We start from the raw sequence: 19,517 nt of genomic DNA, 5'->3' as shown, positions 1-19,517 counted from the left end.
CTTGGGACTTTTTCATGCAAGTTTCGACATAAAGTTTTGATAGGTTTTATGGAGTATTTTAGGGTGGGACTCTACATCTAAGCTAAATAGAGTATAAAGAACACATTGGCACATGCATTTTGCTAAAAAATCAATTTAGATATGTCATTCAATGAAAATAACATCAATGTAGAGTTGTCCGAGAGTACACTATAAACTTAATTACTTGAGTACATAACATTCAATATATAACTTCTAAGTTCAAAACATGAAATACAAAGTAATTGACAATTAAAGGAAAATGCAACTCAGTGCCAAGACGAGTGCCTCAATGGATCCATCCTGTTAGCTGAGTAGTATTGTGCCTTTGACGTCCTCTCCTCCAACCAACAAACATAGACATCGCATGACTTTTTGTGCCTATGGTTGTCAATGTAATCGACAACTGCAACTTCATAAGTCTGGTCATCAACATGCCTAAGATAACCAGTCTGAGGGAATACACACTTTGGATAGGGAAGTTCTGATGGAGGAGGTGTTTGTCGTGGTATTTGGGAAAACATGAAAGAAACAAAATAGATCGAAAATTTGGGGAAACTATGGAACTTGCAGGAAAAATTCCCCGGTTTCCATGAAATTTGGGAATTTTTATTTTTTTTTGGTTACCCAAAGTTTCGTTTTATTTTCTTCCAGTTACCCAAAGTTTTGTTTCGAAGTTCTGTTTCAATTGAATTTTGTACAGTGGTTGTTTGTGCCTTTTGTGGCTTTGTCTTCTCAATTATACAAGAGTACTTTTCCCCCTCTTCTCTCCTCTTTGTCTTCTGGAGGACACCAGTATTAGGTTGTCCATGGTCCCCCCTAAATATTGGGGAGATGCTGACCTCAAGTCTGATAGTTATTCATTTCGTATTTGTGAATCATTAGATGGAGAATTATTCAGAATAATGTGATCTATTAATTTATTGGTTTAGTTAAAAGTGGTAAAAGAAGTGGACAAATTAAATTCTGATATGGATTTGAGAACTATTCATTCACTTAAAACAATCGGGTGAAAATTTTCAGGTGTTTAAGTTGAACAACAAGCTAACAATTGTAAATACTGTAGGCCACATCATGCCATATTTTTTCCACTTACAACCAAACATATTTTCCCCCATCTTTTAGTTTCATAATTGTAAATTTTATAGTTCATAATCATATGGTATAATGTTACTACATTATGTTGTTAATTGCAACTGTATATTTATATTCTGATGAAATGAACTTATGATTCTTAAAATTTGTTTAGCCTATAGTAAAACTATATTAGTTTTTGGTATATTATTTGTGCGACATAAGATAGTTTTTAAAAAAAAATGTGCCCTAACTGCTTTGGCATCCTTATTGCCACCTAGGCACTTAAGGGTGCCCCAACCGCTTTGGTCGCATTGTCACCTTGACAACCTTGCTCGTGGAAAGCTTGACCTTTGAGGAGTCTATTCGTGTAGGTTATTTCGCCATCAAAATTAACCCCCCTACACAGCATACCATGGTTTGATTGGTGTTTTATATGTTCATCTTTCATATTAATAATTCCTATCTCTTCATGGCGGAGTGTTAGTGAAGATGTGTTGACCAAAAACTCTCCTTTACAGCATTTCCATAGTGAGTATACTCCTATTCCTCCGGCTATAAAATGATATTGAAATTGCAATTCAAGGGAAGCACACTTAAGTTCCAACCAATGGGAGCTCTGGTGAGGATATTGCTTCATTTTCATGATAGTTTCGTTCGTGTAAATCATAGGTGCTGGTGTAGAGATCAGCCCATGGTTTGGGATCTTGCTGAGATCTCTTTTTTTGAGACTTTGAGACGAGATAGCCTGTGAAGCTCAAAAGTTCAGCATCTTGGTTCAGCTCACCCTTTAAATATGGCTTATTTCGGTCGAGATGAATTGAGATATCTTGATCTTGATCTGTCTCGACATTACTTCTTACTTTTGGTTATTTTGCCGGATTTTCGTCTGAAACTTGGTTGGATCTCAACCTAGGCTCCATCAATGGGGATTTTAGCTCATCTATAGCAAAGATTTACTGACTTTGAAGCAAATCTTGAAGCAAGGTGAGTCTGCTTCCCAAACTTCCCCCCCCCCCCCCCCCCCAAAAAAAAAAAAAAAAAACTATGTTCTACACCAGTTGTTTGGATGTGGATTAAATATATGTTAAACATGTCAGCTTGATCTACACTTTCATGGAAACAATATTATTTTTCTGTTATATTATTATTATTATTTTTTATTTTCTGAATTAAAAAAATATATTTTTAAGAAACTAAAATTAAAATACCATGAAAAACGCTTATCTTTTGTAAGTATTTGTATTATATGTTTTGTAATAGTTGTGTATTTCATGTTTATAAGTCTACGTGTTCACTCATTCAACATATCGGTTTCAAAGGTTGGGTGATGTTGGTACTCACATATACATGTTTTCTCTCAAATCTAAGGCTGACACTGTGTTTAGAAGGCCTAAGAAATACCAAATTTCGGCCCAAGCTGAGTCCTGAAACCCACTGAGTTGGCTCTAGTTGAGCTGGTAAGATTTACCATATGTCATCCGAGATCTCGCATGATCTCAGTTTTTTGAGGGACTGAGACCCATGAGATCAGGATCTCAGACCGTGGATCAGCCTATTATAGTTCTGATACAGATGAACAACAAGTTTAGAGGTTATCCATTCGATGGGGGGTCCTTTGGTTCAGCTGGAGCATATCCTTTGATGAGTACAACCCCTATTACAATCTTTTCCTAGCTTATTTTGCTTACTGGGTCAATGTATTTCTGCACGGATCAATGGAGTTCATGTGTAGTTCTTGCATGGATTGATGGAGTGCATGTCTGGAGGGCTTTATTTAGTGTAGCCTACTGGGTTTATTTGATTTTAATTGGGTTTTTAATTTAGTCCATGGATCATAATCAGACCATGGATAGTTTTCACCTAAGTGTACATTTTGAATTTATTGATTAAGCCTTAGTTCTTAGTATTTTAGTAGGAATGTTCTTTGTCTTTTGGCTCTTCTTATGAAAGGGCTTGTATCACATGATTAAAGGCGAATTAATATGAGTTAAGAGAAAAAGAGATAGAGGACAAGGAGGAGGAGAAGAAGAAGAAGAAGAAAGATTTTGTGGATTCGTTCTCTCCCTCTTGGTGTGAAAAGGCCCCCTCTCTTCATCTCCTCTCTTGCATGAAACAGGTTCCCAGCTGACGGTGGGTTTTCTTTTCCTCTTTCTCTATTTCAGCGGTGTAGGTAAGAGTTATTCTCTTATTCTCTCATGCTCTTTTTATTCCTCTCCTCTTTTTTCTACTGGTTATTTCTTTCTCCTGCTGCCTTGCAGTTAGCTGATAATTTTTTTTCTGTTCCTTTTCTTCTGGTTTCCTGTTGTAATTTTTTTTCTGTTCCTTTTCTTCTTGTTTCCTGTTGTTACTGTCTTACAGAAACTGGGAAGCTAACGTCTTTAATGAATACTTTTCTTGGCTTTGTTTCCTTCTATATATTCTTTAATGATTCAGTTTTTCCTCTTCTCTGTATTGACTGTCATCTCCATCCCCACTGAGTTCAAGACTTTTTTTCCCCTTTCCCTGATATGGTTTTAATTTCTGTTTGAAGAATTTTCTTTCATTCAATACTTTATTGTTCTCCATAAGTGGGCTGCAACCTTAAGGAATTAACATAGCATGTAGAATTTTCAGAATTCTGAATAAATTTGCATTCAGTTAAAGTTTTGTGATGTCATGACGCCCCCCCTCCCCGGGGCGCCATATTTTCCAATTTCAATTTTGTCTACTTCTTGCATATTAGCTTGGGTTGTCTTGATGACTACTTTGTTTATCATGTCTGCTATGCATGTTTGTCAGGTATATGCTGCTGCCCCTCCCCCTCCCTCTCTATGTTCCGTGTTCTCCCTTAGGACTTTGCCCCTACTTAGTATGCCTAACCAGCCCTTGTAGGACCATTAGTGCTTTAGATTACCCCTACATCAAGCTCTCTCCTGTCCCGTTCAGAAAATCATTCGACATGTTTTATAGGAGAGTTGATGATTCTAACATTAAAAGCTTTTCGGTGGGGCAGCACTCATTAGTGGCAGCTGCATTCATTGTTAGCACCTACAGCATCCAATCATCTATTGCCGCTCCAGGCCCTACTTTTCCAACTGGTAAAACTCTTCATGAATTACCTTTTGCTCCTCAAAAAGGCACTAAGAGAAATGTTTCTTTTCCCTGAGAACTGAGAGGTATGATAGGTCAAATGATTTTATTTGTATGAAATTTTATGTAGCAGGTAAAGCATAAAACCAGGTTTCCAACAAGAAAGCTTAAATGAAATTACATCTGAGTTATGTTCAGGTAAACCTTTATTGACGTGTGTGAATGTTGTCAAAAATTGTTCTGAATTAAATTTTTTTATAGCATAGGAAATGAATTTTTTACCACATTTTTTGGGTTTTACTTTTTAGCAATACTTTTACCATGTTAAGGTATATGGATTTTTAGGTTTGAGAAAAATTCCAGCATTTGAAAGTTGAAAATTTCATTTGTTGCTACAAACTCTAGGTTTAACTATTTTTGTTGGATTAAAACAGGGTGTGGATATTTTGCTTATTTATGAGTCCCTGGGGTATTTGTTTAGAAGTGAGAGAGAATATAAATGTTTCAAGTATAAAGGCTGGCATAATTAAAGATATCTATGATGGTCCAGTGACAAGTATAGAAACTATAGGTGAGATGGGAAGGCAATGGATTCCCTGTTACATTAGTTCACATCAAGGATCAGTTTTATGGTGGCATTTGCTTATTTATGAATCTCTAGAGAGTTAATCTAGCAAGTAATAGAGAATAGAAATGAGTTTAAAGTATGAATGTACATAATTAAGGATATGTCCAGTGACAAGTATAAAGCTATAGGTGAGGTGGCAAGGCATTGAATTCCCTAATACATTAGATCACATCAAGGACTGTTTTTAAGCCATTATTTGTTTGCTTATCATGGATGATTTAACCAAAGACATTTATGATGAGGTCTGTTGGTCTATGCTTTTCTATTGATGTTATTGTTTTGATGGATGAGATAAAAGCAGGGATCTACTCTAAGTTAGAGTTATGAAGGTCGATCTTGAAATCAAAAGTTTTCAAGGTAAATAGAAAGAAGATGGAGTCTACAAGGTGTAGTTTTGAAAGTTCAATCGAAGGCTTTAAGGTAAGTGGAAAGGACTGTATGATGTATAATTTTGGTTACACTAGGATGGATAGGTGGTCAAAACTGGAGCTAGATTATGAAAAGTGATTGTTTTATGTATCATGGCTCAATCATAAATAAAGACGGTGACAAGGATGATGATGTTTCACAAACAACTAAAATATGATGCATGCAAGTGGAGAAAGCTGTCCATTGTGTCGTGAGATTGGCATATTTGTTTAAACCTTCCAAGTAAACTTTTATAGAACGGTGATATGACCACCTATAATATATGGTGTAGAGTGGGCAGTTAAGAAGAAGTTGCAGACATAATGAGTGTAGTCGAAATGGGGATATTGAGATGGTTGAGTGGCAAAACTAGGAAATAATGTCTAGGACTGATTGTATTAGAGCTAATGGTTAATAGAGGCACCTGGATTTTCCAAGGTGGAGGAGTAACTTGATTCAGATTGAAAGAACTAAAGGATTCAGGGCAGACCAAAAATGACCTTAGGATAAGTGGTGAAGAAAGATGTGCATGCCTTAAGGCTTGTAATTATGACCTTGAATGACCCACTTGGGGTGAGGCTTAGTTGTTTTCGGTTCTTTTCTTGTCACATTAAATTCATCTGTTTTATTTTTTATTTTTTTTGGATTTTACTGGTCTCTGTGTATGTATACAGCTTTCTGACTCGTGGTAGGGGATGTTGGTATACTGTCAGATCCTCATCAACTACTTTGTGAAGAAGCTTTTTTTATTTTTTATTTTTTTTAAATTAAGGTGAATATAATTTCATTATCATCAGGAGGGAGAAGAAAATGACAGAATAGCCCCTCTTGGGGGCAAAGGAAATAACTACAAACAACAAAGTGTGGGGTTTTTTTTTTTTCTGGCAGGGAGGGGTGGGGGGGGGGGAAGAGTGGTTTAAGGAGGAACAAAATGAAGGTCCTGTGAGACAACAATATGACTTATCCTTAGAGAGGTCAAACAAGAGGAGAGGGTCCTAGGAATTTTTGTAGCCCCCCACAAAAGAAAAGAAGGGTGTATCCATTTAACCTGAATATTATCCTTCTTGACTTCAAACTTCTCCATCAGTTTTAAAGTGCCTGCTGTATGGACTTCTTTAATTTTATGCAAACTAAAACCTCCGACTGATTTGGGAAAGTAAACAGTAGTGCAGCTGATGTGGTGGAGGATTTGAGAGGTTTTATTTCATTCTCAAAGAAATAACTACAAACAAAAAGGGGGGGGGGGACAAGTGGTTTGATGGGAACAAAATGAAGGCCCCGTGAGACGACAATATGACTTTTCCTTAGAGAGGTAAAACAAGAGAAGAGAATCCTAGGAGTTTGCTTGTGACCCCCAGAAAAGAAAAGAAAAGAAGGTTGTATGCATTTAACTTGAATATTATCCTTCATGACTACAAACTTCTACGTCAATTTTGAAGCGCCTGCTGTATTTACTTCTTTAATTTTATGCAAACTGAGACCTCCCACTGATTTGGGAAAGTAAATTGTAGTCCAGCTGATGGGGTGGAGGAATTGAGAGGTTTTATTTCCTTTTCAAAGAAATGAACACATATTTCATGATGATGGATTAAGCCTGGCCATGATTCTAGACCTACGAAGATTGAAGGACAGACTGACATGTTCCAAATGGCAGCATAAGGGAGTAGCTTGCCTCACCATAATTGAAGCGAGTTGCAGTGCAATGAATCCCTGTCAACCAAGTACCCAAAAATAGAAACCTAAGCTTAGATAGCAAGTGAAATGTTAACAAATTCTTAATATGGTTCCTGAAACCTGAAATTCGAACCTCTATGATGTAATTCCACATGTATCAGTTTGTATTGCTCCGTTCTCAGTATTTACAAACTGAACTTGTGGGATTGGGTTTTGTACATGCATATGACAGCCTAACGTGCAGGTTTGGAATATGAATACTGGATGTGATTTATTATCCAATGGTTGCTGTTTCTGTTTCTTGGCACCTTTGGCATGGGATTATTTCCTACATCGATGTTATTTATACCATACTGTCTATCTTGCATAAATATTGTGGTGTCAGTTCAATCTCATGGATTGGACATTGACTTGCAGCTCATTCTGACATTGCCACATCAAAACAGTGCTCTTTTGATCAATTAAGAGAGTCACATATGTTTGAAGAACCTACTATTGCAAAACAAGGAAAACCCCTTGTATTTCTCAACTACATGATTGAGTTGAACCACCAATTTAACATGTAGCCTGGTGGTAAATTTCCATCTGTTCAATGGTTAAAATGACAACAAGACATTGCCATGTGCCATGTCATAGAAAGTTGGTTTAGAGAAAACTGATACACCGTCTGTCAATATGCATGTTATTACTGATTGTATTTTTAGTTGTTGTTTTCTTCATTAAATTTAGTGCATATATATTGTTTTCTGTCAAATAACAGGAAAAGTACTAAGTGCATCTGTGACAGTTCCAGACCTAGAAAGCTTAACAATGACAAACAAGAAGAAGAGCCAAATAGAACACAGAGAACAAGAGTCCACCAATAAGAGTGCAAGGCATCCAAGTTGCTGTGAATTAAAATATGATTTTACAAATTAAACCAGATGAATAGTTTACCTCACTTTTGGTTTTTAGCAATGTTTTGGCATATTAAGATTCATTGGATTTTTAGATTTGAGAAATCTGTAGCATTAGAAAGTTGTAAATTATACCCACTGCCATAATTTTCGCTTTTGTTCTTGAAGTGGGGGGTTCATTTTTTTTTTACTTTTAGAAATTTTATCTTTTTATTTTTTTTATTGAATTCATAAGGGGTATATGCTTTTTTTTTTAAAGTAATGTCTTAAGTAAACAAAATCATTCACTTAACTGATGTTATGCATAAATGTCCTCAGTTTCTAGCCCATGTTTATTAACAATAACACTCTCAAGCTACTGTTGGAACCACTAGTACCATTTTGAGTTTGCATGTGTAGGTGGGTTTGTTGTGTCCATGTGTGGAATGTATAGGATAGGCTGTATACAAGAACCAGATAAAAGAAAAACCATTTTTGGGCCTTGAAGCCGCCAACTTGAGATAGCTGGTGAATTATCCACTGTTTCAACCAGATTTCGACCAATTTCAAGCATATCCTGATTAGCTACAGCTTGAAAGCCGAGTTCTTGAACCTTGATTTTCTGAGAAGTGATATAATCCAGATTGAATGAATTAGAAGAGCTAGGGGCAGAGGGGGCAGACTGAAGATAACCTTAAGAGAAGTGGTGAGAAGGAATATACATAGCTTAGGCCTTGTATCTAGCATGGCCTCAAACAACAGCTGATGGAAAACAAGAATCCATGTAGTTGACCCCATTTAGTTGCGACAAGGTTTGTTGTTGTTGTAATATCACTTTCTTGGTTGGATAGGCATGAATTTGATTCAAGCTCTTGATCTCGAGGCCCATGTCGCCAACTCAAAAATGTAAATTGGCTTTCCAAGTTGATGGAATTCTTTTTCCCCAACTCAGGTCAATCAAGTGATATTAAGGGTCTATTGGGGCTGAATTTGTTACTTAGCCTATTTCAGCATTTGTGAACAAGCTGGTGACCTCAGATTTATGGAACGAATAGGGCAATAATGAGTTCCACTTCCAACCCCAAATTGGAAACTACTATGTTAAAGTGAAACCTTAAAATGGCCTATTGAAAACATCAAAATTCAAACAAGTTTAATACATTACACACGTAGTTCAACTTTCAACTTTCAAAGTTCAAATGATAATCCAATTATCAAAGTTGCAACTCGAGACCCTATGCGCTAAGCACATCCTCTTGGCTTGCACATCATCTTGTCTCGCTAAATGGGAAAAGCAAGATATCAGATCTCGTGAGTTCTCTTTCCATGTCATGAACCAATCTGGAAGCCTAGGCCGAGGAGAAGCAAGCCTGAAGGCATCCCTTTCTGGATGACTGAATGGGATTTTAGGCATTGATGTCCAGATGTCCTCCAACACTTGGATCACCTAGGCGCCAGGATAAGTAAGTTTCATAGAGGCATAAGGATCTTTACGCATTAGTGTCTTTGTTTGTTGAATGTGTTTGTTACTGTTATTAGGTGGTTTACCTATGAATCTATGATAATTGGTATTGTTTATGATGTTTCAGATACCTAATGTGTTTAGGATTAGATGGCGCCTAAGAATATTTAATTTATTTGTTCTATTTCGTAATCTCAGTAGATATAAATAAAGTTGCCGGCTGGCTGGAGATTAACTATGATCTATAGTACAAGCCTTCCTGCTCGGTCTCTCTACTTATCTTCTTCTCTTCTACATGTCCTGATTTTGTTAGTCTCAGATTTGTTGGCGAATAGGCTTGGTACCCCATTTGTCTTTTTCTCCTTTATTTACCAAAAGTCCCTTGGGTAACCATAGGGACTTCACTATGAGCATATCTTTTTAACTTTGCATGAATTGCTTATTGTTGTTGCTGTTTTCTGGGATTTGTTTGCATCTGGAATACTTGGTATTTTTCTTGGTTATAATGAGCGAGAGAGATTGGAGATTATTTGTTACCAGAGTATAGGCGCACTGAATGTATCTTGAGTTTTTCTCTCTTGTCCATGTCTACGTCCATTCCTTAGTCCTCTTCTTCATAGGTTCTGGACATTTTAGTTTTCTCACATGTTCCTATCAGCTTTATTTGAGTTCATATGTGAAACAAGGCCTTATCTATGCCTATCTATTTCTAAGTACTCCCACCTGTATTTTAGATTGTCTGTCTCTGGTTCTTTTAGCTGCTCATATTTGAAATTTTAGTCAAACCACTCTTCCATACTGGGCCAAACAAACACCTCTGTTGAAAATAATCAATGATTTTCTTGCAGCTTATGATGTACCAGTGTTACTCCCAAGTTCAATCATCCTTAACCTCTTCCTTTCTAGTTTTGCCACAGATCCATCTCAGGCTCTCAATATCATCCATCATCTAAACTAAGAGTATACGATGCTTCTTAATTGCCTGAAATTCCACATCTGTGAGTATTAATGTTAACCTCCCTCGTGTTGGGTTTAACCAACCTGAACTACCTTCTTCCACTGCAGCCATGTCCTCAAACTTTTGAAATTACTAATGGAAACAATCTTTTGAAACAAAAGCTACATCATGGAATAAGTCATTGTTGTGCAGTTTACTAGTCAAACGCATTGTTGGCCATAGTTGGGATTGGCATTGCAATGCTTTATTGAGTTTTATTTGCCTTATTAAAAATTATTAAATATTAAGGAATCATAGAGAGAGTGGTTTGATTTTGGATATTTCCTATAAAATATGCCATTCTTGATTATCATAAAGGATTGAGTTCTTGAGTACTGAGCTTAGTTCATAGCTTTCCGTTGGAGGGGCTCTCATGCGCTGGAAGCTTTCTCCTCTCTAGTTCAGCATTCTGTCACCAGAAATTGTTAGGTCGTTTGCATTTAATCGTTGGTACTTCTTGTTAGCATTACCGGTATGTAACATAGTGGTGTAAAGTATATTTACTGTAGACATGGATATGTAGTGCACTTACCTATATTTCCTTTGATGTAGTAAGTTTTTTTGAGAAATTTGAGACATGAGATCGGTAGCTTTAGTACTCCTAAGAGTCTTTATCCATATCATTGGGAGGGGAGGCTCCAACATGAGGTTGGAAGCCTATTAAAAACAAAGATAAATTTTGACTAGCAATGATGCAGTTTTGATTAGTATTGTGGTTCTTCATTATGTTGTGCTTTTGTTTGCTGCTTAGTTCTGTTGATTGAAGATTTCATGTTTAGTTCATTTCTGGTCCAGCTTTAAAAATATTATGTTGACATCTGTTGAGTTGGTCGCTGAGCTGAAGTTCTTTAGTTCTTTGAGTCAGCTGTATTTCTTTATATAGTGTCTTATTGTGTGGTCCTTTTGACATTTTGAAATATTGTGTTTGGATTGTTTGCGTAACTGTTACCAAAAAGCATCCCAATGCACAAAGACTGCTATTTGCTGGTTGGGAGTTGAAAATACATTACTAATTCTTATTCTTCATGGTAATTGATTCTTGTCGGGCCTTGTTGAGCAATTGGCCATAATAGGAGGTAACAACTCTGCTGCTGTGACTCTTCATTCTAGTGATCTTCTAGGACTTGTTTCAAAAACTCTTTGGTGGATATGGGATTGTTTGATCTGGTTATGAAGCTTTTCCTTGAAAGTCCTATTGCGTTCTTAGGCTTCAAGAAATCTGTGCTTTATTACTATCTGGTCATACACTGAAAATCTACTTTTTACTGTTCACAGTTCCAAATCAATACGTGCTTTGCTATTTAGAATTACCACATGGGCATGCAGTCGCCATATTCCAGGTACTTCTCTTTTATCTCTGGATCTGGGTGCATTGAGGAATAAGATGGTTGTTCAATATAAACCTGGTTGGCCGAGACAGACCTTGTTGGAAGGTATATTTACTCAGAAATGGCTCAAGTTACCGTGTTGATTGCCTTTGAAAGCCTTCTAATAATCCGTAATACAATTCTGTAATCATAGCATCTGTTTTCTCTCTTCCCTTGCCAGCCTTTTCAGGGCTTTTTCACCTATTCCTCCAAAATCTACATAGCTGCTAGAGCAATCCTCTGCCAAACCCAATGAATCATGGAAGGGCTACAGAACACTAACCAGTCATGTCGGTCCTGAATTGTCATGTGAGCCAATAAGACTTCACAGAAAGCATTAATTGGGTCGAATTTCAGCTTTCTCATAGGGGCTGTGGTCCTCTGCCTGGGACTGCATCTTGGCACAGGTTGTACAGGATTCTCTGTGGTTGCAGTATTTTCTTTTCTTCTCCCCCACCCACCCATCTTTTCCCTTTTTTGTTTTTTTTTCCACGAGCAATCATGTAAGCATTCTGCTAGTTCAAAACAGCAAGTAGTAGATGTAAGAAAAGGTTAAAGAGATAGTCTAAAATAATATTTACAAGCTGAGTTCTTGTTTCAGTACAATTGTAAAGAGAAAAAAATCAGTCCAGCTAAGTTGAAAATTGATGGACGAAGACTACCAGTGTTATATAACTCAGAAATGAGTAAGTGTGAATGTACGTGAAACATTTCAATCATGAAAGTTCACATGTTATAGACTTAATCCATGCTTAAAATTATCCATAAAATTGATTGGGGGAAAGGAAAATAATTGGATAAAATACCTAGAGGATATTAAGGTTTTCTGAGAAAAGAAGCCTCGTTAGAATCTTACTGGTGATTGGGCGTCAAGGGCGAGGTTTCTGGGGGAAATTTAGAACAAGTGGTGAGGAGTTTAGGTGTCAAATGACCAGATTTGCACTACTTAATGGTAGCAAGTAAGGTGAGATTTGATTTCGGTCGGTTTGGATGTTGGGTTGGCTATTTAACTTCTACGCTTTTGGGTTTGATATTTGTTCGGTTTCAGTTTTTTGTCCAAGAACTGTCCAATCTTACCTGCTTCGATGCCTGAAAATATTATTATTTTAGATCAGAAAGAGTTGATGATTATCCATATGATCTGCATGCTGCAAAATCGACAAACCTTACCATTCAAATTAGTGATGTACCTTAAAGGTGGGAGGAATCAAACCTGAACTTTAAAATAGGGAGCAAGTAAATAAAAGAATTTAACAATTTGTTTTCATACAAAGGTAAATTTTTCGCTAAAACACAGCACTGAGGTAGGAAATTTCCTGGATTAAGGTATGGCAAAATTAATGGGACGTATTACTTTTGACCGTATTAGCTAATAGAAGTTCCAAACAAATCTAGAGATTATGTTGCATTTTCTTAAAACCAAAAGATTATATATATCGAATCATTTCTGGAGACGAGCACGCCTCCAAAGGGATAAACTGCACCAAGTTTGCATTGCAACGCGAGGGATTGATGATGGGATCTCACCGACCACATCAGTGTTTGCGTTCCTAAACTAGAGAGATCAAAGTAGATTTTACAAGATGAACTACTTGGTATAGAAAGTTACTGTTCAATACCTTGTTTGCAAGGTCAATTCACTGGCAGTGTTGCCTCTTTTATGAAAAACAGAGTCCAAACAAGAAAATAGAGCGACAAGTTGAATATAAAATTTTGTGTACAAAATGAATAAATAATGCAATACAATGAAATGAGAGAGAGCTGGAAATTTAGTATGATACATCATGCCCAATGAAATTCCCAATCTCTAGACTTGTTAGTTCTAGCTGGTCTCGCGCGGTCTCGTGCGTTGATCAGCGCGCTGGCAAGTTTTAGCTTATAATACAACAGTCTTCATGGACAAAAATCCATCTAGATTTGAGCTTTTCACCAAACAATGGTTTAATCACTGGAAACCTCCTCTTCATCTCCTGCATCCCTCAAGATATCTTACCTTGCTCGTATCCAATTCTGGAGCTATATGTATACTGCTTTATGCTCTTCATTGCCTGATGCAAGGCCAGGCTCAGGGTTTTGGCTGTATCATTCAATGAGTAAACAATGAATCAGATTTCATGACTATGCAACGTGGGCGTACTGCTAATCAAGAGCAGCTTTGTTTCTTCTACCAGTAAGTGGTTTTGGCAAACCATCAAATATTGGTCTAGCCATGGCAGCTGCTGAGAAAGCCTGTAATTCTGACTTCAAATTCCACTTCGAAGTTGACCAAATGGATGAGGAGTTATTATTTGTGTCCTTGTCCTGGTTCTGGAAGCTGGGTGTGCTTGATGATTTTCGTACTCCAGAAAACCCATCAGCTATGAAAGAGTCACCCAGACTGACAGGAACTGGGCTCAACCAACCTGATTCAGCATCAGCTACAAGTGATGTTCGGCTTACAGATTTTGGCCTCAATGCAAGACGCCTTCCAGATGATGTCGAGTAGTCACTGCCGCCAGTAGTATCCTCCTTCAATAATTTTTCTGGGGTGCTAGAAGAAGAGCTATTTTCAGCTTTTTGCCGCCTGCGGACATACTTATCCCCAGCTTCAAGAGCAGGCACATCCAACATTCCATCCTCGGGCATGAAACAGTTAGCTAAGCTCCTTGAGTGCCGATGGAGTCCTGGAAATGGATTAGAAAATGGAGATGATATTGGCAGTTCATCTTCCGAGTAGGCAGCTCTGTCTGTTCTGTAACTTGTCATCTCTGTTTCTGCTATGCCATTATTACTTGAATGTTTAAGTCCATAATAGCCCTGTAATGTGCTCATAGCTGGAGAGACCTCCTGTTGAGAAGGTTTCAAGCTTAGCGACTGGATAAGTTCCAACACATCAGAATGCCGCCTAGTTGGAGCTTGTCGAGCATTTTTCTGTCTGCAAATGGTGAACAATAAGCCACTATGAAGCCTTCATAATAATCCAATTCAGAGTTAAATTCCAGCAGCAAAGATATAAGGAAACAATAACATTTAAAAAAGCTTGTTCTTTAGAGAACGAGAAGGTAAACCAAGGGTTGTGAAGACATCTTCAGTTTATAAGACAAACCAAGAACTGAAGAAAAGCAATTTAGAGAACAAGAAGGTAAGCCATGAAGCAGAAAAGGAAACAAGTGGCTGATAAGCATAGACCCTACCATGATCTGACGACAAATTGAAACCTAATTCACTAGTGTTACTACTATTCCAGTGGACTAGAGGAGAAACTTTCTCTTTCAGATGGAGGTGCAACAAGAAGGTCAACCATGAAGCAGCAGAGGAAACAAGTGGTTGATTAGCAATAGACCCAACCATGATCTGATGACTAATTGAAACCGGACTCGCTAGTGTGACTACTATTCCAATGGAATAGAGGAGAAACTCTCTTTCAGATGGCAGTTGTACTTCAAAATTATCTTCTATTCTAGGCATACCTTGTATCCATCAAGTTCATATCCATTCCCACCCTCGCCCCCCAAAAAAAAGCATCCCAACAAAAAAATTAGCTAGCTAGAGTTGTACTTTGATCCTATTAAGTCAACGGTCATAGTGTGAAGAGGAACTTTTTTGTGGGTTGAATTAAGAATTTAGAAAGTTTATATATACACAAGAACAACTCAAGTTTGTCCCAATAAAAGCTTACCCCTCCCCACAGCAACACCCCCCCCCCCCCAACAAAAAAAAAATTAATAATAATAAATAACAGGAAAAGAAAACTGGGGAAAAAAAACCTAATTGGACAACAACTCCAAGTCTTCTTAGGGGTTCGAGAGATAATTATTTGTGCACAACGGATTGGTATTCAAGTCCTGGCTTATTCTGATATTCTTCTCAGGTGTGACCTTTCCCTTATCATTATTCTATTTGCCTTCCATTTGTTCTTCTTACTTTGTACCTCTTCTTATTCCACAACAGGCAGACACCTTGTTTTCTTGTCAAGTTTCAGCTTGTTTCTCTCATGCATATGAGCGTTTTCTAGTAGTTATAAGTTGGATGTTACACTTCTGTTAAACATTCCCCCTTGATTCTGATCTTAGTTTCCAGTTTCATCTTCACTATATAAGTCAATTCACGAACTTACATTTTTTTTGGTTGGTAACAACCAACCCACTGCATCTTTTTCTTTTATCTCTTGAAATATTATTTTTTGCACTGGAAATTATCAACAGACCCAAGCAATTCCTGCTTACTGTCGTTTTCTTTTTCCCAATTTCCAAAATTTCATATAATTTACTGTCAAATACAGACCCATAGGTGCTTCTGCTCATTTGTTAGAAACTGGCTTATACATCAAAATTGTATCTATTTATGCCTTTTTGTCAAATTACTCAAATTTCTTCAGTGGGACCTTGGTGATTAATGTTTGTTACAGGCTTTTTGTTATTCTGGATTCTGCCTCAATGCAGAACCACGACAATCTGGTGGAAAGATAGGAACACCAACTACCCCCATCCCCGGCCGGGGGGGGGTGATTCAGGAGCTTGATTGGATGCTTAGACATTGAGGTGATGTCGTCACAGCTAAGATCTAGAAACTGTCTCATGGCAAATGCACAATAATATTTATTTTCAATAATGTGGAAACAGCCTCTCAGCAAACATTGTTTGGGTAAGGCTGCGTAAGAAAAACTGCCCCCCTGGGTCTACTTTTGCAGAAGCCTTCAGCACTGGGTTCGCTCTTTTTTGTGTAAAAACATTTTTGGCGTATCTTAAGAGTTCTTGGGGGAAATTTTATATTATTTTATTCAAGATGGTCAAACTGAAGCTTCTCACTAAGAAAGCAAGGAACACGACATGGGTGTCACAACGGGTCTTTGAAAATTCAAAAAGAGGCCCTTTTCCTTAAAAGTATGGCTGGGAAATTCCAGTGTCACAGAAAATGCAAATAACTATGGTGCACAGCTACATTTGGGGAAGGGGATCAGGAAGGAGGAAGGGGATAAACTTTACTCCTGAAACTATTTGTAACAATTCATGCATTAGCAAGTCAGAAACGTTTGCATTCCACAGAAGGAAAGGCATCGAATGTATATACATATTAGCATATGGAGGCGTAGCAGGAAATAATCAAGTCCACAGAAAAGCGTCATAAAATCAAAATTTCTAGGCAACATTCCTCAAGATATGATAGATATGATTAGTAATGCCAAATCATGACGCATATAATAGGAGGAAAACAAGAGCATGGTAATACCCTGGGGTAGCTGAACCATTTGATGAACCATTTACTAGACCTGAAGATGGTGGATGCCTTCCAGGTAAGGGTATTTGTATAGACTTGAGAGCAAACATTTGAAGATCTGTAACCAAGTTATTCATTCTTTTGATGTCCGCCACCTAACATGCCACAAACCAGTTATATTGAAAGAAATGAGAATCATACCATCAAACCATCTTAATAGAATCCATATTTAAACTTCTAACTTAAACAAATGCAAAAGAAGATGCATGAAATTGTACAAACGAGTAGCCTTAACCAATGTGTTTATAATGACAAACACGAGATGTGCTGCCTTAGCAATCAATGCATGGACTCATTAACCAGTTTCATTATATGAACACTTCGTAACATATACTTAACTGGATTAAAACTTAAGTAAGAATTAAAACTTAAACCGATGCCTAAGATTATACTCTTCCTCGTGCTACCTTTTCAGATTATCCTATTATTTTTATAGAAATTTTGTTCCAAAATATATATCCATCTTTGGGCTGTCAGTGACTGGTATTCTAATAAACATCTCGCATATAAGTCCTGATGAATTCTTATAATTGCTTTTTCTTCATTATTTGGATTAAAAAAAAAAAAACAACAACAACAACGGTAAACCAAATGAGCAGGACATAAAATCGAGAAACAAGTCGACCAGTTTGATCGATATACCAATTGCTTTTGCTTCCTCTATTTATTACAGAGTTGTTAGGAAAAAGCTCATATGAGCTATATGAATAAGAAACCAGAAAACCAAATGATATTTAGCAATCAAAAAGCATCATCAATTAGGTTTCCAGTCAAGTTTTTGTCTTTTTACCTCGACGCCATACTTGATCGCCACTCCTGCAAGAGTATCGTATTTAGACACCTGATGCTCAATATAATTAACGCCATCTACAGAGACCGAAGACGTCAACGGAGAAGAAGATGACACTGGGAACAAAAGCATATTATCGGACATTGCTGATCCTTCTCCCTGCTTTCCCAACCTCGAGATCTAACGCAAACTGGTCATACCATACCAGTGCCCGTAGTTGTACCGAACTACATCACTAATAAATTTCCTCAACACAAGAAAACCCTAAATTTTTCCAGCTTAGAAGAAGTCTCGTCGTGCCTTCACCTGTAATCCTGGGTAAAACCATAGAAAATCAAAATACCCACAAAATTTGCCTTCGTTTTGCAACAGATCAGGCAATGCCTTAACAGAATTGACGAAAAATCCCAGCGGTGGACGTCGCAGGAAAAGCCGAATTCGCAGTTATTTGTAGCGCTTGGCACGACTAATCATTAAGACAATTTTTTTGTTAAAGAATGGAAAACCCACAGAAAAAAAAGGTCAGACATGGAGCGAAATGGTTCCTCTTGCAAATCTACAAGCAGCGTTAACTGATTAGGATCTGAGACTTATTCTATTAGAATTTCGCTTTGACGATGCTCTCCTGTTCTTACTTTTTTTTCAGATGGAAATAGAGAAAAATGCAGAAATGGTAATTAATAAAAAATATATATATATATTTGGTCCTTAATTAAGTTAAAACTCCGTTTGTCTTTAATTAATAAATAATAATAATAATAATTAAAAGTAATATCCTTTAAAATGACACGTGGTAGAGTCAAAATTGGCTACGGTAATACCAAACGTCAGAAGAATTAATAAAATATTTATTTTAAGACATAAATATAGCTGCACCACTAGATAAATAAATTTTACCATTAAATCTGAACCGTTTATGATGAATAATTCAGATTTAATAGTTTAATAGTTTTTAAAAAATATTTTACTTCTTACATTGATTTCAATTTCACAAATTATTATATTTCATAATTTGACTTTATTTTAACAAAACAGAAATAGAAATTTGGTTTTTTTTTTTATTTTTTCCATGAAAATTGGAATTCTGCCTGGAAATCATTGATTTATTTTTTGGATAGCTTTAATTTTAATCTTTTAAGAATTGTGATTTTTATATTTGGGAAAGAGAAGTAATAATTTACTCTCTTTTTTTTATTTTTTTTATTTTTATCGTCTTGAGAATAAAGAGTAAATAAAGATTTAAGCATGATGAAGAGTTATAAATTTTCTCCATTTTCAATATAAGGTTATATATCCCTTCATAACTCCAAGAAAAAGGTTAGGGTGTCTATTGTAGTTTTTTTATCTTTGTATTTGTTATTTATTATATATTTATAACATTTTATTTATTTTTTTCCTTTAATTTCATTCTTCATTTGTAAGTGGTATTAGAGCTTCTTGTTATAATTTTACTATAATAATGTTTTTCTTTATTTTTTTTTCTTTTATTTCTTCCTCTGCTTCATCTAATAGATTATGCCTAGAATAAGGCATGACAAGTGGGATTTTCAATTATTCAGATTATATCTTTATAACAATTTTTTATTGTTTCCCATCAACTTAATTCTTCATCTTTACTGCTTTACATGGTATTAGAGCTTTTTTATTTAATTCATGACAAGTGGGAAATTTCAATTATTTGTTTGTATCCAGTGTGTTGCGTTATAACTTGGTTTTAGGCTAGTATTAATAAAAATAGGAGAAATTCATAAACACCCCAAAATATTAAAAAAAAAAAAATCACATACACCTCAAAAGTATTTCAAGTTGGCAAAGACACCCTAGAATGTTTCTTAAAATGGCAACTGCCCCCTTTTCTGGTAGAACGATGAGGTGAATGCGAAGGATAGACAAATA

The 19,517-nt window shown here is 36.5% G+C and overlaps 1 protein-coding gene across 1 annotated transcript; it reads right to left on the bottom strand.

The window, feature by feature from the left end:
• Positions 1-12,712: 12,712 nt before the first annotated feature.
• Positions 12,713-18,268, bottom strand: LOC149012777 (Peptidoglycan-binding LysM domain-containing protein). The gene is made up of 3 exons (XM_089159851.1): positions 17,622-18,268; positions 16,784-16,926; positions 12,713-14,489 (listed from the first exon to the last, which is right to left on the bottom strand). The coding sequence occupies exons 1-3, from the start codon at positions 17,763-17,765 to the stop codon at positions 13,715-13,717; spliced, it is 1,062 nt and encodes a 353-aa protein (XP_089015977.1). The 5' UTR covers positions 17,766-18,268; the 3' UTR covers positions 12,713-13,714.
• Between the last annotated feature and the right edge of the window lie 1,249 nt (positions 18,269-19,517).

Source organism: Hakea prostrata, chromosome 6 (assembly GCF_041222555.1).
Source record: "Hakea prostrata isolate BN-2017 chromosome 6, UWA_Hpros_2, whole genome shotgun sequence".
Taxonomy (NCBI): domain Eukaryota; kingdom Viridiplantae; phylum Streptophyta; class Magnoliopsida; order Proteales; family Proteaceae; genus Hakea; species Hakea prostrata.
This window is presented reverse-complemented; position numbering and strand designations above follow the sequence as displayed.